This window comes from Anser brachyrhynchus, assembly GCF_964034855.1.
Source record: "Anser brachyrhynchus genome assembly, chromosome: 3".
NCBI lineage: Eukaryota > Metazoa > Chordata > Aves > Anseriformes > Anatidae > Anser > Anser brachyrhynchus.
Genome location: NC_137696.1, coordinates 77195125 through 77218936, shown reverse-complemented (window position 1 = coordinate 77218936; position 23812 = coordinate 77195125). Strand labels below are relative to the sequence as shown.

Below are 23812 nucleotides of genomic sequence, written 5' to 3'. Positions count from 1 at the left end.
GGAGAGAGTGAGATTATAACAAAGCATTGTATATCTCTCTCTCTTTTTTTCCTTTTATTTTATTCTTTTTTTTTCTAATAATATAGATACGTGTCTAAATATGCAATTTAGTGACTTCAATGCATACATGGGAACCAAGAAGGTTTTTCATTGTGTCTACCCCACCATTACAGTTGAAATGAAGAGAATGTGAGAGCATAAACTAAATCCCATTTCATGTCACGTATTGCAAACAAAACTTTAAATCTGCCTAGCATGTTAAGTATTTCTTTCTTGTGGTGAAGAGGAAGTAGCTTTAAACATAATGCTGGGATGTCTAAACAAAATGGTCACAAGTAAGACAGCTGCTCTTACTTTCCTCAGGCATAATGAGATATAAACTGTGACAGTGCACCCAGGTTTGGCTTCAGGAAAGCTGTAGGCCACCTGGAGAATATTTGAAGGAAAACAGACATCAAGCAATCTTGACTACGACACTCGAGACAGAAAGGAAAGCAGATGGACTACTGCCTCCACTCCACTCTGAATTATAAATCTTCAGACACATGGGAGTTGTTGTTAAAACAAGGGGAATACATTTCTGTTTTCATTTATGAATAGGACAGAAAAACATGGGCTAAAATTCAAACTTTCCAAATACAGTGTTTAATTAACACTGATGTCTAGTCGAGGATGTTGCTGACCATTCATGATTGGAGGCCTTTAAGAACAAGGTAGACAAATATTTGAAAGCAACAAATTTACTTCTCCTGCCTTAGAGCAGATGGAGTGCTAGATGATCACAAAATCCCCCCCAATCCAACCTCACTCGGGTTCTGAAGTGTTCCAGTGGCATTTCCCATATATTACTTTTGGCCAAGATTCAGAAGCAGTTTTCTAATGGTCCAGGTTTCACCTATGTTTTAAATTTACACGCGTTCATTTTTATTCAGTTAAATAAAAAATTTGCTACATATGCTTGCTGCAAGTCTGTTGATGCATGAAAATTAAATGGTTTTCTTCCAGAACTTTTCTCAGCCTCTTGTGATGCAGGCATTTTAGGAAGGAAGCTGGTTAAATTATGAAGGATGCTTGTCAAGGAACTCTGCTGCATAATTTTGGGCTGTCGTATGTGCCCATAGAATTGACAAGCATCCAGATGGACTTTTTAAAGACTTTGAGTAAAGAAAATGGAGGTGGAAGAAATTAGTGTGCCAAAAATGTCTGCTAATTAAATAAATCGTGCTGCTTTAGTATAGGTTCTTATACCATTAAACCCGCTTACTGTTGACCTCACCGTTTGAGTTGTGCTGGGCCTTAACAATGTTTGCTTTCTACAGGCTTGTATGTAACATTCTACTGAACTTTTTCTTTTTCTCTGCAGCTCTGTTCCAGTTCCAAAGGATGTAACTTATTTCAGAAAAGAAAGGGAGATAATACTGAAAAAAGTCTTACAGGTAGGTAGCTAAATCATACACTAGCTTAAAATAGGTCACTTTGCTCTTTACCAAGTCAAAAGCGAAAATTAAATTCAGAAAAAGTGATATGTTTTGTGGAATGAGAAACAGTCTGGGCCTGTAATATTTCTTTGTCACAGCTCCCAACTAAATTCAAAGCCTAAGTATTTTTCTATATTCACCACTCAGGAAATATATTCAAAATACGCTCTGTTTGCAGGTGACCGAGGCAAAACCCCTTGTTATTCAGGCTGATGTCATGCAGAGGGAGTTAGAGAGCTGCTGGAGAAGGGAGTACACAGCAGCAAGCTTGCCTTTGCTGCTGCACCAGGTAGGATTTCTGCTTGCTGCAAAGCTCCAGGAGGTTTCTTCTAGCCCAGCAGGTTGCACTGTGATTTTAAAATAAGAATGGTATGCAACTCCTTCCTGAAAACAGGCATGAATGTATTAGTGCTTGCAGTTTAAAACATTTCCTTGTCTGATGTGAAAGAATTCTATTCTGTTTCTTTGAAGAATGGGAATCTCAGCCAGATCAGATGGGCTGGAACAATGTTCATGTATTTCCCTGCTGCTTTTGCTCTGTTCTATTATGTCTGCATTGCGGGATATTTTTATTCTCACTTTTAAAATGGAGCTCAAATTTTTAGGCCCAGTGGATGGAATTCTGCCATTTTCCTTGTACTAAGTGTTTTTTTTTTCATTCCCAGAATAATAGTGTTGTTGTTTTGTTGTTGTTTTTTCCACTGAGACAACTTAAGTACCCAACATAATATTAATGTACAGAATGTTTATATTATTAATAGTAATAATAATAGCACAGGGGTCTTTGACTGATTAACTATTATTTTGGTGTTGTTGCCTGATGCTCATGATGATCTATATACTGCTTAAGTTTCCTATCATGTTAAACTACTATTGTTTACTAATGTGTGATGTGTTGGTTGTTTTTGATTTTATTCAAGTTTTTTACAGACAGAATCACTCAGCTAGTCCAGAGTAAATATTTGCACATGCTTAGATGGAAGAGATTTTGTACGCACAGCAGTGTTATTGAGCAGCTTTATCCTCTCTATCAGGTAAGGTCCAAAAAGTAGGTTCTAGCACATTTAGATGTTCATGAAAAACAATGTTTTTCATTGCTAGCAAGTGTTAGCAATGGCTTTGTTTTTACATCAAAATATATATATATATATATATATATTAATGTTAAGGGTAATTTATAAAACTTCTTAATATTTAGATTTTGGTATCTGTTATGGTAGCATCTGTTTATATGGCTTAATAGAATCATAGAACCATTTAGGTTGAAAAAGACATCTAATATAATCCAGTCATAAGGTTTCAAGCAATGCAATACTTGCCTGGAGTATCACATCCGTATTATGTACTAGCAGGTGGAAAACAAGGATATTATGTATGTAATAGGCATTTAACCCCATTTAACTACAGTTGTTATGGTTTATTGAAAAATATAAGCACTTGTAGCCAAGCAACATCTCAAGTCCAGTTTAGGAAGATTGAGGGTTTTTACTTTTTATCTCTGCTTTTATTGTTATTTACTTTAATAGCAGTTATTTTTCTCAGTTCAATATTTTCAATTTTCCAGGAGAAGCAGTTTTTGCTGCAAATAAACTGAGTTCTCTTACAGGTGAAAATGTTTTTTCCTCTTCAGACACACATAAATGTCAAGCAGAATAGCTTAAATAACTGCCTTGCCACTATGTAACTATTCTTCTTTATAGTTATAATTCATACTTGTTGATGGAATCTTCTATTAAATCATCTCTGTTGTCAACAACTCTATTTTCTGCTGAGCACGGTCGTGCTAGTATTCTCAGTAAATCTTTTGCTCTTTGGGTGGTTGGAATTTTCTGGAGGTTGTGACTGCTGGGGATCATGGTGGTAGAGCTTGGTAATGAAGACAGTAAAGAGATCCACCACTTTCCCACATGAGCTTAATGACAAGAAACAGAACTGCAACTTGCTATTTGGGAAATGTATGAGCTGAGGCCAGGAAAGAGAGAAAACTGATTCTCTGGTGCAGGCAGGGAAAGTGGCAAACTATGTGCATGCTTATCCAGATCCTGTGCTGTTAACACTACTTAAGTAACTCATTCTGCCATTATTGATAAAAAGGAAAATGCTGAGTAGAAAATGGCCAAAGTGCATTTCTAGTTCTTGGCCAGTTCCAGGCTGCCTCTAACCAGCATAGATGAGCATCTAGATGAGCCATTCCCTAATGGGAAGCTCTCTCACAACCTCAGCAAGATGGGCTTTTAAAAAAATTGCAATTTTTCCCAGTCTTTTAAAGGAACATATTGAGTGAGTAGGGCACTTGTATGTGAAGTCTCACCTTTTCTGGTGCTACTTGAAGAGTCTGGCCTATTTAAATGGAGAAAACATGTGAAAGGATCCCTACATGTTCTTCAACATTATTATCAATCTGTTTGCATTCACATTTTCATGACTTAATATACTCTGAGCTGTCTGCTTATAGTCAGTATTCGCTGCTTAGAGAGATATACTGTTTAGACTGAAATTCACTTTTCCTCATTGGAAATACCATTCTGAAGCATTTAGGAAGGAAATAAGCCTTAGAGATTACTCTCAAACTGAGACTTCTTACGGAATGCAATGGTCTTCTAGCTAATAAGAGAAGATGCACAAGTGCAAAAATGATAGTGTCTCTTCTATATTCCTAAATAGCAGCGAGTTAGTTACATCATGGAGGAATACAATGATGCAGTTCAGAGGGCTGCAAGGCTTTCAGCTGCAAGGGAGAATTTCCTGACAGGAAAGAAAAATCCAGTGAATGTGGTGACACAGGAAGATCTGATGATTTACACGCAGTGGTTAGTGTGCCACTTACACTCTCTGAAGGGCATTCACCGTTTTCTCCAGGTAAGACAAACATTTTGAGCAGTGAAAACATAATTACACAATGTTCTTATCTTGGGTAAAAAAGTAAACTCAGGAAGATAAAAATTCAATGTAAAAAATCTAGAGGTTTGAAGGTACTGAGCCAAACTCCATACATATGACTTTCAGTTCTTCTAGCATATTGATTTTGCTGGAAAGAAAACACCTAAATTCAGCTTTGTCATTGTTGTAAGTGGAATAATGAGTTTTCTGACTGCAGGGTAAACAGCTTTGGGCTTCTTGGCTTTAAGGAGATCTAGAATGAGAAGGAGAAAGCTTGAGAGGCTTTTTTCCATATTGTTACTGTGATGCAGTTTTGATAGAGCAGAATGTTATGAAACGGTTGAGTCATCTTGATGAATAGTTAGTAGATTTGAGGAGTATTTGTTTAAGTGTTGCTTTTTGAAGACAAATCTGAATACATCCTTATTTTATCTAGTTTCTTTAATGATTTTATTAGTGCTACAAGTCATTGACAGTGAATGAACTTCTATAATTATACAGAATGGATAATTGTTTTTTTCACTTTTGTGTTTTATTACTAAATTTGCCATTGAATAGTTGTATGCCTTCTAACTGACTTAGAATAACAACAAATATGTTTTTAAATCCAGATTCTCCAGCATTTACCTGCTTCTCATAGACTGAATGTGGTTGATGAGAAATGTCCTGATATGATCCCAGGCAACTGGGACAAATTAAGTGCTTTTGACACGAATTCAGGTATTTTGAATATTAATGTTTTCCTCTTCAAGAGTTTTAAGAAATGGTGAGAAATGATCAGCTTTCCTTTAAAAGTCCTACGGATAATGCGTTTGTTTATGTATGTTCTTTAAGAAAGGTCAACAGTGCAAATGTGGGATATACTGAATGTTGTCCTTGGTTTATATGCTTGAGAAATTTGGAGCATGGCTTTTAAATTCAGCAAGAATCCTGGAAATCTGGTGTCCAAATTCCAAAGTGTGGAGCCCTAAATCTGTGGCGGTTGCTGCTGTGGCCTCGCAGTGCACTGGGCTGCAGAAACAGGCAGTTCAGAAGAATACTTGTGGGATCAGCTCAGTGGAGAATCCAGGATGTTGTCCTGATTATGCCAAACCCTGAAACTCAGCCTTCCAACTTTCTGCAAAGATATTATTTAAAATATTTCAGTGGGTGGCCAGTTTCTGGAGAAACTAAGAAAAGAGAGCTATTGTTCTCAGACCCATACTGAACTATCTCTAGAAAAATCTCCTTGTGGTTATTTTCAAGTTCTCTTTCCTTTTGAAGGAAGGGAGTGATGTTGCTTATGTGGAATTACCCACGTGAATGGTACTTAGCCCGACAGCATTCCTGTTGCAGAGTGTTTAAACCCTATAATTTAACCTGTGCTTTTACAGAGTGGGAATGGTGTTGCACTGTAGGAGCCCACGGGACTGTCTCTGGAAAAGCACAGCCCCTGCCTCTCTCCTGGGGGTGAGGCAGGGTTTATGCCTGCAGTCGGAAAGTGGACTGCCTGGGATGGAGGAACAAAAGGGGGCTGGGACTTGTCCTCCCCCTTCCCTTTCTCCACTGAAAACTTCTACCACAAGGTGTGTGCCTGTGGGCCTGCGAGGGGGAGCGGGCCACAACTCTGGCCTGGAATGACACTGCCCTGTGAGTGACACTTGGTGGAAAACAGTTTAGTAAGGGAAGAGATGAAGAACAGTGCTAAGGAGAGTACACATTTACCTGGGAAAGATACAGGGCCTTTAGCTCTTAGTTAGCTGTCTACCTAATCTCAGACTGGTCTAACTGGCCTTGCTGGTGCAGCACTCTTTCTCTCTGTAGTCCCAGAGGGGTCCCAGGCATGGCATGGCAGCACTGCACCTGGAGAGCAGCACTACCAGCGTTAAGGCACAGGGAGAGGAGAGTTAAACCCTTCTTCCCTGATGAAGCCCCTCAGACAGGCCACATTTATCTCACGAGTGGGATAGGAGAGGGAGGGATAAGCCATGATCCCACATATGGTGGGCTAATAATGCATGGAGAAGGGCACAAGACCTCCAATATGTTACAGGGTTCATGTGAGCCATTCATTTTGCTGAGAAACAGATGCTTACTGGTATTTAAAAAGCAACTCAGAAGTGATCTAGCTCATTTTGATCTTCAGTATTTAGTTATCTAATATTGGAGGCAAAGTATCATATTACCATCATAAGCTTCATTCATCTCCTCGCTAGATCTGAGTTTCACAGATGAAACAACAGAATGATTAAACAAGACATTAAAAACAAAGACGAAGTAAAGCATGGAACAGAAGAGCAGATGGCCCTTTATTGCTGAAACAATGAGATAATAAATTAGATTACGTGTAGTTCCACTAAACCCCAAGAGTTTTGCTGAACTTTAGCAAACAGTAACTTACCTATTAGAATCATTGTGTGTATCAGCAGTACCCATCAGTATTGGGTAAAGGAGAATGAGTTGGCATTTTTTCAGACTTTCAAAATTCTTTGGAAAAGAAGTAGCAGATACAGAGCTGCAGTTTGTTATGGCTTGGCCTGAGACAGAAACCAGGCAGTTGAAATAGTGGTAATCTTTCTGTAGAGGAAGGTGGTGTCACAGGGCAAACTGTAAGATTCTACATAAAAGACAGAGTTAAACTTACTTCTCAAAGAGATGAAAAGATGACAAAATATACAGGAACACAGTAGTTTTGTCTGATAAAAGGTGAAGGAATACCAAAGCCTTGAGCAAACCTGAGACAAGGTAAAGGAGGAGAAAACATTTCAGTTTTTCTAAAAATGGGTGCTATGCTGCAGACAAGACTCTTCAACACGGATACCGGGCCACTCAGCCATCCCTAGTACACCCTTGTTTCAGAAGTTTTTGATAACAGCATCATGCCAGTATCAGATACTGGAGGAGTGATAACCCTAAAATAGTAACATACTTGAAGTTCTTGTGGCATGTGAAGATTTGGGAGGTGTCTGTGTGTGAGAAGAATGCTGTACGCCCCTGAGCTATGACTCTTTGTTCAGGCAGTAGGATTTGTTAGTTGGCATCCTTTCCATGCTAGAAGATAGGCACTCCTCCAAGGACCATGGAGGTGACCTGACCTGCAACAGCTGTTAGACTTTCAGGTTATGGTAGAAGGCCCTTTCCTAAAAGCAAAACAAAAATAAAAATCCGTATGAGTGTGGGCTTTTCCCTCCCTCCTTCTTTCTCTGGCATATATCTGCTTCAGTTTGGAAAAAGGAAATTAGATCATTGGTGGATGCAAAGCAAAGGGCAGTGACAGTACTCTTTGCAGTCATGTTGCTTAAAATGTCAGTTTTCTCCAGCTGGTCTGATTATGGCTTTTTGCAGAATCCTGCCACAAAGTGCATCCAGTGTCCTTGCCACAGCACAGCACTGAAACCGAGGAGCTGAGACCCCAGCTCCAGCTTCTGATGGCTCACTTTGGTATTGACTACAACCTTGAGGATCTCAAGAACCCAGCTAATGAGATGGAGCTCTTTTCACTGGTAACTGAAATGCATTTCTTGATACTTAGGGGGAAAAAAAGTCTTTAAAAGTATGGAAGGAAGTTCCTTTTATTACGTCAGTGTTTTGTGTCATGGAAAAATAAGGTTATGGTCACTTTTGTTCTTGATGGGAAGTGGCAGAAAAGCCTGGATCCTTCCCATTAAGTTGTGGCAAACGCTGACAGTTCTGCAGAATTTGTATTTTCAGTGTTATTGCTCTGAGTCTGTACCTTTTGCTCTCCCATCTCTCACTCATGCCTTTTGTGTGTTTTTCTCGAGTTTTCCTGCCCTTGTGTTGTGTATCCCAGAGCTGTGGTACTTCCACTAGAGGTCGGCTTCTGCACACCATCACGCGGGACTTCGCCAAGCTGCCACAGTTAGGGGTTATCAGCAGGAAACCTGGTGTTCATCTGTTCTGTCACCTACTAGGCAAAACCAACCCCAAACCTCCACTTTGTGTTCAGGGCCCAAAAGAGATGTATACCTGTGAAACATAAATAACATTGCTTTTAAATACGTGTCTTGTCTTACAAACCATGGCCTGTAGTAGAGCTGGTGGTACAGATGAAAAGGGCAGAGGTTTGGTTACATAAACTGGTCTGTAAGTCTGCCATCAAATTTGACTTGCCCTGGTGAAATCACTGAACTACCCAAGATAAGTACAGGCTAGGAAATAATGCGAATTACCTTCACTGTAGGCCAGTGGTGGTTTATTCATTTCTGAACAGGATTTTCAAAGAACCTCCTCTTGGTGAATGCTATTCCTACCAGAGTTGATGATGATGGATTTACCATTGACTTTGACTAGAAGACAGTAAGTGTTTTTGAAAATCCTAGTCTTCTTTTTGGAGGCTCTGGAGTTAATAGCAGGGAGTTTCATTTTGCCTGCTGGAAAGGAAAGAAAAAAACAGAACCAAAATGTCTCCTTTGTCTCTTGACCATTCCAGTTATTTATTTTGTTTCAGCTGATTATATGCATTATTACTTTTTATAGAATTTAATATGCTGCTTGTGAAATTTATAACTGTGCCATCTCCTTTTATACTTCAGGTTGTCAAAAAATTTAGAAGCGTCTTCTGCAAACAGCAGACGATGAGAACATTTCCAGTTTATGACGCAGAGGCTTCCAGATCAGATAAATGGGGCATGTTAGATCCAACCAGGGCTTTGAAGAAGAGAGCCAATTGGGTTCCCTTTTTAAAGGTAATCGTGAGGAACTTTCCTTTTCTAATTGTTTTAGTAAAATGTCTTAACCAGTCTTCAGGATGCACCAAAAGAAGTAAATTCTTTTTTTTTTTTTTTTTTTTTGACAAATAGAATGATGATCTTCGAATGCTTCAGGTCCTAAGTACCTCCTATACCTCTGCATAGTCAAGAGCCCCTGTTCATGTCTGTTAAAAATAAAAACGTAAAAGTGAACATATTGTACTTTCCTTACTAAATATTGCCTCTTATCCCAAAAACATGTAGTGATATTCATGAATTATGTGGTTATTTTTATGTCAACCAGATTAAGCCTAAAGTAGATCCCTGGCAGCAAAAGCTTTTGATAAAACTAAAACAATGGAGAAAAGTGGATAAGATGATGGACCTTCATTCAAAATTTGTAGAGGTAATATAACTTCTCATTTAAAGTTATTTTATTTATTGTACACTTCCAGGGAAATTGAATATCTAGAGAAAGGTTGCCTCAGGTTTGTGTATCATCTGTATGTGCCTAAATTCATTAAAGATGCATTACTAAGGTGCTATAGAGAGATTTCTTTTCCCCTCTTTCTCAGTTCAGTGGTTTCAAAATGCAGCTAGAACGCTTGCATAAATATTCAAAAGCTCTGAAGTTCACCTAAGTCAGGTCAAGTCAGCCCCAGAATTTGTGTCAAAAGTGTCAAAGGAATTGCTCAGAACAGCTTGTTTTTGTTTTCATTTTTCTTTTTTCATTTGACCAAGGTTCAGGCCTGTGGTCAAAAGACAAGGGAGATGCTCCTATAGTGAGGCATAAGTCTAAAACTTGGCAAGGCACAACACAGACTGCTTGTGACCTACGGAGAGGTAACTGAGCTTCACAGGCTCTCTTGATTCTGGTGATATATTGCCGTTTCTGGCCATTTTGGACATGTCCTGCAGGGTAGCCCAATTCCATCTATGCTGCCTGCCCTCCAGCACATTGCGCAGATCAGGCCTGCTTTGCATCCACAGTGGGTTTTAGGGACCTGTAACACTTCACATCATTGTCTTGCAAATCACTTTCAACTGTAAAGAGTAATATTCATTTGTCCTAATTAAATCATGTTTACTGAATGTACCCTGTAAGGCTGAAGGGCTGACTTGTGTGTGCCCAATAAGCTGTGCTCCTTCACACCTGCTGCAAATGCATGGAGGGACTGCAGGGCTTACTGGAGTCTTACCACATTTTTCCTGTGACATTTTCATGTGTCTGGCATCCTCATCTGTAAAACTGGTGTAACAGGTGTTCTCTGCCTCTTAAAGGATGAGGAGAATTAATACACTTAAGATGGTGAGCTAGTACTATAGGACTGGGTCTGTATAAGTATCTCAGAATACAAAACCGATCTGGCAATCAGATGGTGAGATTACTGCCTCTCATTTCATTGCTTAGGCATGACTATGTTCTTCAAATTATATGTTTGAAACAAGTGATGAAAAAGTCCTGCAAGATCAGATATATTTTTCAAAAATTACCTTTTGTACCATGACAAGTTTTATTTACCGTGTTTTTGGCAGTACAAGATTAGGTATTTACTGTAGCTTTTTTCTTTAATTTAGGACTAAAATAAGCTTCCTTTTGTGACTCCTGTTTTCAGACCCTTTCACCATGCCAGATATTTCACAAAGAAACCATTCTTTCAGATCTTGCCACAGCGTATAATTTCTCTGGAAAGCTTGGGCAAAAGCAGTCATCACCACTAACAAAAGTAAAAAATGGCTTTTCAGCTCACTGAGACAATGAAGAAAAGCATCATTCTCCTTGCTTTTCCCATAGTGGTTTGCTCAGCAAATATTGTATTTTTGGTTTTGGTCAAGAAATATACATACCTCCTTAAAGATGAGGAGTAACAGCAAAAGAGAGAGGAATTACCCAAGAGTCCCACCCCTCCACAAATCTCAGTAAGAAAAAAAGTGCTTCTGTATCCTTTACTGTCTGGTGCATTCCTTCAGTATGCAATGACAGACAAGTCCATTTCTATATTTTCACCCCAGAGAGTGGGCAGCAGACAGCTTTCCCAAATAAAGGCGAAGCAGCAATGGGCAATGCTGTGCTCCCTCACTAGATGCTCTGAATTGACTGACTCGCTTTCTGGCATGCTGACTTGTTTGCCGTATGAATCTTTCCTCTGTATTTGATGTGGTTTGTCTAAAGGTCTCGGACATGGAGAGGGTGATGGAGGGTCTCCAGAATCATGCAGCAGTGGTGCTCAAACCACATGCTTTGCAGTCAAGTTCTGCCACTTCTCATGCCTCAGGACAGCCGAGTTACGATCATATCTGGAAGGAAGTCTATGCCTTCACTGAGCATCACCAGGTACTTGGAAGAGGAAAGAATGAATAATAGTCAATGAACATGTCTAGCAAAAATTTGTCAGTTCCGATAGGGGGCTCTTCTAACTGATAAGTTTCCCTTTTTCAAAATTCAGTCTCCTTTTACTTGCTAGACAAGATCTGCCCAGCTGCAATGTATGGTTGCTTGTCCAAACTACATACGTGATGCCCTCTCTTCCCTGGAGCTCACTAGGGGCTGTGTAGCAGTTGCTGGAGGCCATCCAGCAGCTGAGCACCTGTGAATCTGATAGCAGATATCTGCTTTGTGTAGGGACCTGTTCTCACACCTGCAAGAGAACAAGTTCCTCTTTTCAAGGAGGAAGTGGAATTTGTGGGCATGGCCTTGAGGAGGTTCAGTAGCTGTAAGAAAAGAAGTTCTGAGAGATCTTCAGGTTTCGGGGAGGGGGAAGAAAAAAAGACAAATGGCCTAACTGACAGCATAGTGAATAAGAAGTAGGGTCTGCCTCTCTGGTATCTGGGAAATTTGTGGCATTTCTTATATGGCATACTCAAACTCTGTTACTTATTGTCTGAATCAGAAGGTATTCCTTTGATGGACTTTGATTACCTGTTTATCACCCTTCTGATTCAGAAGTCATTCACAGCTGCTGCTTTAACGAAAGTAAAAGCATTACATACAGAAGTTTTAAATATCAGAAGTTCCTGTATCTCCAGTCAAATGCTTCATTTGGCTCACTATAGCAGTGCCAGGTTGCCTGCAACAGTGGGCCCTGGGCAAATTAAGAAAGGGCTGAATAATCTCCTTGCTCCACTGTTTGTTTATTTTAAGAGGAAAAGTCTTGGCTACTGGAGCTGGATGCAGCCCCAATGTCAAATAGAAGGTCCTGCACCCCTGCTTGTGGTCAGGATCAAGCAGGGCAGTGGGTGATATAGAAGCAGGGGAAAGGGAGCAGAGGCAGAAAGACATCACTTAGTCTCTCCTCATTCCCTCCTTCCTGCTGATGAATCTGCTCCAAGTCTGCTACCAACTCTGTGTATAAAAATAAACCCACATATTTTTGTGAGGAAAAGCTCCCCACATGCAAAAACATGCAATTCTTCTTACCTCAGGCTGACTTTAACCCAGGATACAGGAAATATTTGATTACTTAATGAAACTTCAGAAAAGAAATGAAAAAAAAACCACAAAACAAAACATTAGGCTGACTAATGCAAAATACATAATGATTAATTAAAAAAAGGAAAAAATAAATTTGCACTGTACCTCTCCTGACAAGTACACTGACTCCATGACTGGACTGGGAAAGAGTACTTTTGCAAGGGACATGACTGATCTCGGTAGCATTAGGTTAATTAAAAACCTAATTTTGAAATCAGCCTGGTCATGATGGTATAGCAAGGCGCTAAACTTAGGATATTCCACAAGAAAAGCACTATGTGGGTCCCAGTGTTTTTAAAAACAAAATTCAACTTTTACCCAAATATATGGCATCAGGCTTCTTAGTCTGTTCACTGGCATATTTAAAACAGCATTTTCTGTATCACTTTAAAGTGGAAATTTCAAGTGGACATGCTTCATCTCATGCTTAGTTCAAATAATTTCACTGATATTTAATAGAGATGCAAAAATACTGCTGTTGATTCACAAAACTATTATAATTCTATTTAAGCTCACGTTACTTTAAATAATAGTGATTGAAGGACCTAGTATTTCTAAAATTTAAGAAAGTAGACATTGGAATCAACAGGAACAGGATGAACGAGGATGGTCATAGTTGGGAGAAAGACAAGAACAGAAAAATCGGTTAACAGATAATCTATCATTGCAGGGCTTATAAAAAAAAATGGAATCAGTGTTTGACAGTTTCTCATGATTTGTTTGCCTTGAAGGAATTTTTGGAGGTAACATACTCATGTCAATTTGCAAATTTATATAACAGTCAACCAAGTCTGGAGTTCATTTGTGTTGCTTGTACGTGTGCCTTTTTAAAAGTACCAATTTGTGAATTAATACTTGTGAATATTAATATGATTTTTGATAACCAGAAAAAAACAGTGCCAGAATCAATATTATAAAATCCTTAGCACACTGAAAAGTATTCCAACTTACGCCATCCAAGTTCAAATGAAGTAGTAAAATAAATTGGGATAGAGAAGTGGGTTAAGAGGACAAATTTTTCTAGTGAACTTGAGTATTTGCTGAAATTAATTGGATGGCGCCTAGTAAATCACTGCCCATAATGTTCCACAATTAATAAATATTGTGTGACTCATAGCAATCTTCTCACTTACGCTGGTACTAATGCCAATTTAATTTCACTGATGTTGGTGGAGTAACTCCTGATTCATGTGAGAAAGCCTTGGAGTTGATAACAAGACAAGTATACATACTTTCCTGTTTGCTGCCCTTCTGCTACTGTTCATACTGCATTGTTGAGTGTGCTGGAAAGGAGTGAGGGGGCAAAAAACAAACAACAAAGATTGTTTTTAATTTTACAGAATGTTAACTATGGTTTTTAGTATATGACTGTGGTGGAGATGTTTTGTACACATCACAGTAAAACTTTTCCACAGCCTCGTCTGATGTTACTTCTTTGTTGCCACACTATGACTTTGCCCCAACCTCAGCCTATTGTCTACTGGAGCCCAGAAATCATTTTTTACTGGAAGGGAAAAGACAGAAAGATTAGTAGGTCAAACATGTAACTAACCATAGTTGGGTTGAGGTTTTGATGAAACGGATTTTCTGAACTTTTTTGGAAGAGTTCCTTGATTTGACCCTTGCTGCTGTCTTGTCTTTAAAATAGGGATAGTTCTTTCATACAGCCCAGGGATTTTATAAGGATAAAACACTAAGGACTGGAAAGCAATCAAATATTGAGTACTTCTATGCCACCATAATTTCACAGCTGGATGGATTATGAATTTGTTCCTGTATGGCAGTTCCTTTCCTTTTTTAATAAATCTTATGCATAAAGCTGTTAAGTGATAAACATAAGCATACTTACCAAAGCAGTCTTTAACAGCGTGTGTTGTAACTAGGAACTAAGTACTGAGGATGATCACACAGCTGTGGCTCACGGTGAGGAGGATGTAGAAAACACCAGCTCCAGTAAGCCCCCAGGATCCTACAGAAAGAGGAGCGAAAGAGGGTAAAAATGTTCTTGTGTATATGTATGCATTTCATAAAACCTGAAGGAAGAAAAATGTCAGCCAATATTTCTCTGATGGAAGCAGTAGTGCCATCCTTCTCTTCTTCATTATTCCAAACTGTAGGTTTCCATGACAGTGAGTCCCAGAGGTAGTGGCATACTCTTAGACAACAGACATAGCAAAAGTCTTTACTTTAAAAATGTTTAGAAATCTCCTTGAGTAGGAAAAACATAATTACGTTTTTTTCTGTCTGGAAAAAGGTATAGTTATATGAGCACCTTGCAGCTGCTAGGATTGGAAGAAGGAACAACAATTGCCAACAAGGAGCATGTGGTGACAAGAGGAACCTACCTGTCCTTTCTTCTCCTACGTCACCTGAGGCTCCGAGAGCTAAAGGTAGGAAAAAAAAAAAATCTGCATGGATCAAAGTTGCTGTATTGTTACAATGGGGGCTGTCATCCAACTGCAGACACAACTGTGTGTTGTTCTGGTTCATTTCAGCGAGTATGCCTGGGGATCCTGAACTATTTCAGGTCTGTGGAGAGAAGCCTGACCATCAGTACCTCAGGCCTCTCATTCAAGGCTGGTCATCTAATTCCCAGCGCAGAAGACACCTCCTGGGTCAATGCTGCCAAAGGAGGTACTGGTGTTTCTGGTGGTCTGCGCTCTCAACCCTATATTCACTACACGCCAGCTGACTACAAGGTGAGTAGTCAGCCCAGCCTTAAGCCTAGCGGACCTAGCCCTAAGTAGACCTTAAGGCTGGCAGACCTAGCTGTAAGTCTTCCAAAGCATGTGCGTCAGCTGAAGTGTCTTAATCTCACCTTCTGCTTCCATGCAAACTGTGTTGTGATAAATTGCTGAGTCACCTGAGGGATTCAGTGTAACTTGTTCCTCAAAACCATGTGTCTTGCATTTATGGACTTCGTACCTCTATCTGCCTGCAGTCTGTAACAAACCTATGAGAAACTTCAGGCATGCAGTACTACGGTGTCAGTAACGCTGGCCAGATAACCATTAACTTAGACTGGTGCTGCTGGCTTGCTTAAAGTAAGACCTTTATAAAGTGGGATTTTTACACAGAGTAGATGTTCTGAGAAATCGGAGGCATTTTGTGATCTAAGGAAATGATTTATTTAGATGTAGGTACAGTTTAGGGTTTATTGTTTTAAACGTCAGATGAGAGTATGTGGTTGAACTGCTAAAATTAACACACTGACCTTCACAGACTGGAAAAAATAATTTCAATTAAATTCCTAAGCTTTATCAAGTTATCAAGCTTTGGTTTCCCCACGTTTTTTGTAAAATATACCAAACAGAATGAATATATCATGCTGATATTAGTGGTTTGATGTGATAAAATGTGTTGTCTTTTGAGCTGTAAAATTTCTTTTCATCTCTGCTACCTAACACTCAGCTCAAAATTCTCATAAAAATCCTAAAGAAGCACTACAGCACTTTACTTCTTCAGCACTTTGCTGTAGACTTGTTTGCTTGTTTTTGCTTTAGAAATGCATAGAAACAAACACATTGCTACTTCGTGGAGGAATTATGGCTATAACTAAAAAGGAAGTAGGTTTCCTGCCCACGTTTTTTCTTACATTAAGCCTTAAAAAAACAAACAAAAAACAATCCCACCCTGCCCCCAAAAAACCTTCCTGTCTCTAAACATGATAGAAGTCTAAACCTCTTTAGAAATAAAATGTTTGGGGAGGAGATGAAGTTACTGATACTTTTAAAGTATCTTTAGTTTTATTTCTAATATGGACACTTTTATCCTTTAAACATCTTTAAAAACCCAACCACTTAACTTCCTAAATGGAAAGGTACTTGGAACTAGAAAATTGTGGTTTTCCATTTAATCAATATTGGATGGGCTGGCCCAGCATCTTCAAATTTTCAGGTCAGAAAAAGTAATTAAAAAATTATTCTTTCCAGTGGAGAACTCGGTTTTCCTGGAAGCAGGCATTGTGACAAACTGTTCTTCTGATTCTGGAAGAACTGTGCATAATCCATCTTTATTTTCATTCCCTTTTTCCTGTTGCAAAGTGGGAGAAATGATGCAAAGATCAATCCTGACCTTCTATCTAAGCACTCACTGTTCTGGTGATTATCTGTGAGATACTTCAAAGAGCCCCTAGCAGTGAGGGAGGCGTCGTTTCACCATGGCCTCTCTTTCCCCTAGAGTAATACATAGATATGGATATATATGCTTGAACTTCAACTAGAGCCTAGATAAATATTTACTAATCCTATTACAGTTTAATTGGCAATGAATTTAAAAGCATGAACAACAGTATTTCCTTAACAACAGTTTCTAATGTAATTTTCTTTTTTTTTTCATTTTAATATACTGCACAGACTGTCTCCCAAGAACTGAAACAATAATAGAGCCATTTTCCTGGCAAACTAATTGAGACCTATCTGACATACTCTCTGATGCATGCTATAAAACCAGGACCGTATGGCACTGTTTTTTAAATACTTTCAACATCTAATTTATGTCCAAAATTGTGTTATGGATCCTTTCAAATTGTAATCTGAGCCATTATGATGGCTCAGCACAAAATACGTTTGAAACTGAGAGTCTGAAGCAGTTTTGCACCCTCAATAGCAGACTGCTTTGGATGGAGGTCATCAGCAATGCTAGTTTCAATGACAGAAGGCCCTGCAAACAATGCATTACATTAAAATAAAACTCATTCTGTCCCCTGCTGAGATTCAACTTGGAAGAAAATAGATAAAATATATGTAGGAGCATGAGTGTTATTTTATAACCCAAAAGGGATTTGCTAAGCCTCAGTAAACCTGAGCAGAGTTACAGGAGGAAAATCAAAACCTGCAGGCAAAAAATCTCACATAAATATCCAGTTGCTTGATTTGTTTCTATACACATACAGCTGGGTATTAATGTTTTTATGGAATAAGATGTCTTTAAAAAGGCATGGTAGTCTTTGAATATGTCTCTCACAACAAACACTGCAGGGAGAAAACCTTTTTTTTTTTTTTTGGTTTTGTTTTGTGAGAACTCCCCAGTTTTGTAGTCACATGCCCCTTCTGCAGAATGCAGTTGTCATTAATCAAGATTTTTTGTAATGGTACAGAGCAGGAATCATTGAAAAAATTCAAGAGGTTGAAAGGTTAGCCATTTCAATGAGTGTTCTCCATGAGGATATTTGAAAACCCCTCTGCCTTCTATGGGGAAGTTGGACCAGTACTTGCTCAGTTATCCACCTAAACCAAGTAAAATTTAATTCTTCTGCAAAGGGCTTTGACTTAACCTCTAACAAATTCTTCAGCCTGTCACTAAGAGTGGTGAAACAAATAGTCCATTTGGAAGAACAAGGAAAGAACAGAGAGTGCAGAACACTGTATCAAAAAAAGGAAAGGAATCTCTGACCAGGCTGATCCAAGATTATGTTCAAATTACGTGTATGTTTTGCAGGGCTCCCTCATTACCTTTATGGTAAAGAGTGAATTCTGATTCAACGTAGATCTGTGAAGCTGGCAAGCTGTACTTCCCAGCACAATTACTTTTGACTGGCTAAGTTTGCCATGACTAAAGCAAATACCTTTTCCTTTTCTCTGTCCTTTGTTAAAATGGAATTTTAACACATCCAGGTGATAGCAGATAGTTTGGGTAGCATTGCGGATTTTGTAAAGGCAAATGTTAGCAAAGCCAATGAAAGGAGGAAGTGCCAATATATTGTGCACCATTGTTTGGCACTAAAATGAGGACAAAGGTGCATTACAAACAAGGAAATAAAGACAAACAGTGGAAAACCAGGAGCTTATATTTATTTGCTGTCTTCTTAAAAGAACCATTTTAAAGGTTTCTATTGCTATACCCATATACTGTTTATTTACACAAGGAGATTAATTTCTGTAATTATACACTTAAAGATAGATGTGCGTAATTGCCTTTGTGGCACTCTTAGTGAAGAGACAGAATATTCTGAAACCTAATGTGCCACTTCTACTGACTGTGGAACTGAATTCTTGCCTGGGGCGTTACCAAGTTAGTAGTGACTCACTGCACACAGAGATGACTGTCTTTTAAAAACACTGATGTTTTTTAGGAAAGTGTTGAGCTTTTCAGCTCACTTAACAACTCACTCTTAAACTATTCTGTTGAACAACTTCTGACCTTAGAGCAATTTGGGACATCAGTCAATGGCCATTCCTTTTAATTAGTGCTAAAGTCTTTTCGTGTTTGAGCTTATCTCTAAATCTTGCCAGTGTTATTACCCAAGAAGGCTTTACAAAATGTGTTGACTTCATATTTGAACGGCAGAATTTAAGACTTCTTTTGCCAAATTTGAGCTAAATTATACAAAAGAGAAGAAGTTGTACCCCAGGTCAAGAGCTTATCTTCCAGTTTTGATGCCTCCTTGGTGCTTTTTGTGGATTTACATGCCTGAAGGAAAAACTAGACACAATAGAAATTTCATACAGTTTGTGTTACACCATTATAGTATGAATGAAATCACGGTGTAGGTGTTACCAGGAAAAAAATATTTCAGCAATATTTTATTTTATTGTTCTTTGTTAATGACAAAATACCATGTTACTAGGCCTGGTCCACTGTTAGATATGCAGATCATACAGAAGTGCAATCCTTGTAGAACTGACTGCTTGTATCTCTGTGTCTCTGGGTATTTTTCACACATAGGTGCATAGCACTCAGTTCATGGAGTTTGCAGAGGTGGAAAACCATGATGACTTTCACACTCGTGAAGATGGATATATTCACACACAGGACCAGAGAGGGGCTTACATCATATATGACGTGGCTTTAGAGGACCTGAAGGAGCTTGAGAACCAGATGCTGCTTATGGCCAGTCAGTACATTGAGAAAGATAAAAGTAAGATATCACAAGTGTTTTGGACCTGTAGCTAATTTGGTTTGCTGTTTTTAAGGTAGACTGATCCTATGACCTCTTGAATATCTACAGGACCAAGTTCTGACTGGACGTTTGGGACCTTTCTTTATATTCCTTGTTAGTTAAGTGATGAATGTTTTATAAAGATCTGAGACATGGAATTGCATGTCACATATTGTTGATGTCAAAGTTGTGCACTTATTCAGGGTAATAGACATCAAAGTCATCCTGGAGGGGAAAATAACACAGAAGGGACATTTACTGATGTATTTAAGTAATATAACAAGCAAGCACATCTTCAAGGCACAGAGAAAGTCAGCAAAGAAAAATGTTAATTGTTTCTGAATGTCTTCTAATTAATGTATTGGATTGCTTTTCTGCAAAACTAAATTTACCTCCAACCACTTTTGAACTTTTCTCAGTTCATAAAACTGGATTACAGATTTCTAAAATGAGTGGCCATATTTCTAGAATAGTGAGGGGGAAGAAGCTAGAAGACGGGGTGGGGGAGGAAGGGCCATTAGAAAACAGTAAATAAATGGCACGTACATGTATAATATTCAGAGAATTGCAGAAAGTACTATTGAATCACTGGAATAACTTTCTATACGGATATGGATAATATTTTTGGAGTTTTAGTGTGATTCCCCAAAACTGAATGTGTGGGCATACAATGCAGGCCATAGCCAAAGAATAAGATGACCAAAACCCGTATTTGTACAAACATGTGAATGCCTAACTGCCTGCTAGGACCTTCTTTGGAGTCCCTGAAGGTCCTCACTGTGGGCCTTCTTCTGGAGCACTTTTTTGTATGAGAGAGTTGGGACTGTTTGTCCTGGAGAAGGTTCAGGAAGGATCTCATCAAGTGTATAAAAAAAAAGATAAGGAATGAAGAAGAGAGAGCAAGACTCTTCCCAGCGGTGCCCGGTGACAGAACAAGAGGCAATGGGCACAAATTAAAACATATGAAATTCCATCTGAACACAAGAAAACGCTTTTTTAATGTAAAGGTGGTCAAACACTACTATAGTTGCCAAGATGGGTTGTGAAATCTGTGGTGATATTCAAAACCCATCTGGACGCTGTCCCGGGTAACCTGCTCTACCTGACCTTGCTTGGGGCAGGGTGTGGGCTAGATGATCCCAAGAGATCACTTCCAACCTCAACTATTCTGTGATTCTGTCATTACAGGAGACAGACTACTGAACGAGGTAGGGTACTCTGGTAGTCTGATATAGCAGTTCCTATGGTTTTAGGTCACTTTGTTATCCTCTAGTAATGTACAGCCTGTCCTAACTTCTTAGGAAGCTAGGACCTTTTGTCATGGTCTCTTTCCTTCTTGTTATGGTCTTTTTCTGTGGGTGAACAAAGAAAGTACATGCTGAAGAAGCAGGGAACTCAACTGCCATGGACACTAATGCTTGTAATGCTGACTTCTTCAGTAACCATGCACTTCAAATGACTCTCTTGCAACTTTTGAAAGATAAGACTCTTAAAAGTCTAGAACTGAAGAGTAGCTGGTGAAACCTATTCACCCCAAGACTAAATTTTAATTCTGTAAAACTCTAAACATTTCAGATTCGCTCCACTTGATTTATCATTTTTTTGGTCAAAATTAGGTATGATTTAGATTGTATAAAAAACAAGAAACCAAAATCATTTTTCCTTCAGGGTTTCTAATGGGGTGCTAATGCAGAAATATTCGTAGTGATCTTTTTACTTCCTTCACAGTAATCTTTAAATTACGAAGACTGACCTTTCTAATAGCAAACCATCTGAAAAGAAAATTCTCCTCTGGGTCTGCACTCTGCACAAGCATTGTGGCTCAACCCAATCAGGCACCTTGGCCCAACACATCCTCTCACTCACTGCCCCCAGGGGAGAGAATTGGAAAGGTAAAAGTGCCAGACCTCATGGGTTGAGACCAAGACAGCTCGCTAGGCAAAGCAAAAGCCACACACGAGCACAGCAGAACAAGGAATTCATTCGCTGCTTCCCATCGGCAGGCAGGGGTTCAGCCACCTCCAGGAGAGCAGGGCTCACCCCGCGGCACGGCTCCTTGGGAAGACAAACGCCATCACCCCAACATCCCCCCTGCCTCCTCCTTTCCCCCAGCTGCTGTCGCTGAGCACGGCACCACAGGGTGTGGGACATCCCTTTGGGCAGCCTGGGCCAGCTGTCCTGGCCGTGTCCCCTCCCAGCTCCTGGAGCACCCCCAGCCTCCTCGCTGGCCGGGCAGCACCAGGAGCAGGAGAGGCCTTGGCTCTGTGCGAGCACTGCTCTGCAGTGACTGGAACATCCCTCTGGTATCACCCCTATTTTTGTCACAAATCCAAAGCACAGCATCACATGAGCCTCTACAAAGAAAATTAACTCTGTCCCAGCCCAAACCATGGCACCTGGTATATCTCTTTGTAAAATTTCTTTGATCAGTCTGTGCTGGTTTTCTTTGGTTTGAGAGTGAAGGGGAGGAGAAGATTATCCCAACATGATTTGATGCTGTGAAGAATTATGTATCTCTTTTCTTTCCTCCAATAGTTTTATTGTGCTTTCTCTGGCTTTCTTTCTTGATGTGGGTCTCTTTGAACTCCAGCCCTTGCCTTTACTTTGTTAAAATATGATAGATGAGATGTGTTAAACCAAATGCCTGGTCCACTTGTTATTTGCCTCACAGAATACTCTGGAACCCTCCAAAGCCTATGGGACTTGAAATCTTTTCCTGGCCTTGGGTTCCCTGGCAAGCAAAAACCACAATCCCCGACAATAAATAAAAATAATTACCACAAGCCCTGGGACTTTAGGCATATGGAAACCCCTCTGATACTGGCATCTGCTTGTTTTCTACTTACGTTTTTTCTTAGGCAATGTAACTTGTGGGAAGTATGGTGGCAGCAAAATCCTTGGCTGGGCACATGCCTCTGTGGATCGGTTCGCTGTGTTGCTTGACCTTTGGACCTGTGAAACTGCTCTCTTGGAAAAAAAATGCCAGGTACAGAAGCTTTGCTTGGTTTGAAAATAGTGACTTGCAATCAATCAACTTCAGGTTGTTTAAGGTTCCCTTTCAGCAGCATTTCTCATTGGAAATGCACGTGGGTGCTAGAGCTGGTGACCATGGGTGGTAGTACAGATTCCAGATGCATCAGGATCTTGCTGTTAGCTGGGCTGAGCCCAGGAGGTTGGAGCTACTGGGTGCTGTAAGTTGTGTCCAAAGGACTCCATTTAGTGGCTTTGCAACACTGGGGCAGAACTGCTCTTGTCAGGCAGCTGCTGTGCTGGGGGCTGGGAGCACTTCTGCAAGGCCCTAGTGATACCACCCAACGGTGTAAGGGATGATTGGGAAGGACAAGGCGATCTCCAGAGCAAAACTGCAGAATATTCTGGGAGAACCAGGTCAAGCTCTGCGGAGCCTGGGCCACCAGGGAGTCTGAGATGCCATTTTTTTCTGTGATCCTGGCTGTCCCTGCTGCCTGGGGCTGGTGCAGAGAATTTTTTGTCTGTCATTGGAACTGTAATCATCATAGCTTTGTGAAGCCTAGGTAGAAGAGACTCAGTCTGCAGTTGGCTAGGATCATCGTTTGGGTTGCCCTTTGTCAGAGGGAACCAGAGAGGTATTTTGCTTGTTACACCATAAAAATAATCCTTTTATCCGTACAAACTGTATATATGGTTGTGTATATTACAAATTTGTTTCTTTTTTGTTAATTAATCTACTTGAGCACATAATGACATTTATTATGGTATAACAATTTTTTTTAAAAACGGTAGATATGCATATTAAGTGGATTGTAGCTTTGCCATTCACTAGGGGTGCTGCATTTTCTGCTTGCTTTCCCCTTCCACTCTCCGAATCTAGTCACACGTCTATATTTTGCCATGGGACGTGAATGCATGTAGTGTTTCTGCCCAAAGACTTCAGTCTTGAGATGAAGATTTGACAAGTTCAGAGTGACAGCCCCAGAGAAGCTTGCAAATATATTTCTATGTATGGGACTCACCAGACCCCAGGACAATACAGTGAGTGTCAGGAAGTGTGAAAGAGCAGATAGCCCGCTTCAGAAGCAGGGAGAAATGGCACTAGTTAAGGTCACCTTCACACACTTGAAATGTTTTATTCTCAGCCCTGGAGTAGTGCAGGGCAGTTCTCAAAATAGGAATGCCAGGGGGTGTTAGGGAATCTCCTGTGTACCATTGAAGTAGCTTTAAATAGAAAACCTTTTAAACTGAAATAGCTGTTTGTAGTTTAGGAACTCTTCTAAGGTCCCTCTTCCATTTTCATAGAGGGGCTTCATGTGACAGCTATATAAAATACTACCTAATTGCCTACTTCACTAAGTTTCTGCTCTTGTCCCAGTAGACCTCACTTTCCATTGCTGTATGAAGTTACCTCAACAAATATACCTTTTATTTTTATCACAGG

General features: G+C 39.7%; 1 protein-coding gene across 1 annotated transcript in view; it reads left to right on the top strand.

Moving 5' to 3' along the window:
• The window catches only part of LOC308193664 (uncharacterized protein), a 92913-nt gene that overhangs the window by 4122 nt on the left and 64979 nt on the right, over positions 1 to 23812 (top strand). Inside the window, 14 exon segments of the mRNA XM_080588597.1 lie at positions 1364 to 1436; positions 1657 to 1767; positions 2399 to 2512; positions 4143 to 4337; positions 4970 to 5078; positions 7683 to 7840; positions 8891 to 9043; positions 9351 to 9452; positions 11220 to 11381; positions 14402 to 14511; positions 14773 to 14908; positions 15014 to 15217; positions 19185 to 19377; positions 22257 to 22384. Of these exon segments, the coding sequence (XP_080444723.1) occupies positions 1364 to 1436; positions 1657 to 1767; positions 2399 to 2512; positions 4143 to 4337; positions 4970 to 5078; positions 7683 to 7840; positions 8891 to 9043; positions 9351 to 9452; positions 11220 to 11381; positions 14402 to 14511; positions 14773 to 14908; positions 15014 to 15217; positions 19185 to 19377; positions 22257 to 22384 (1948 nt within the window).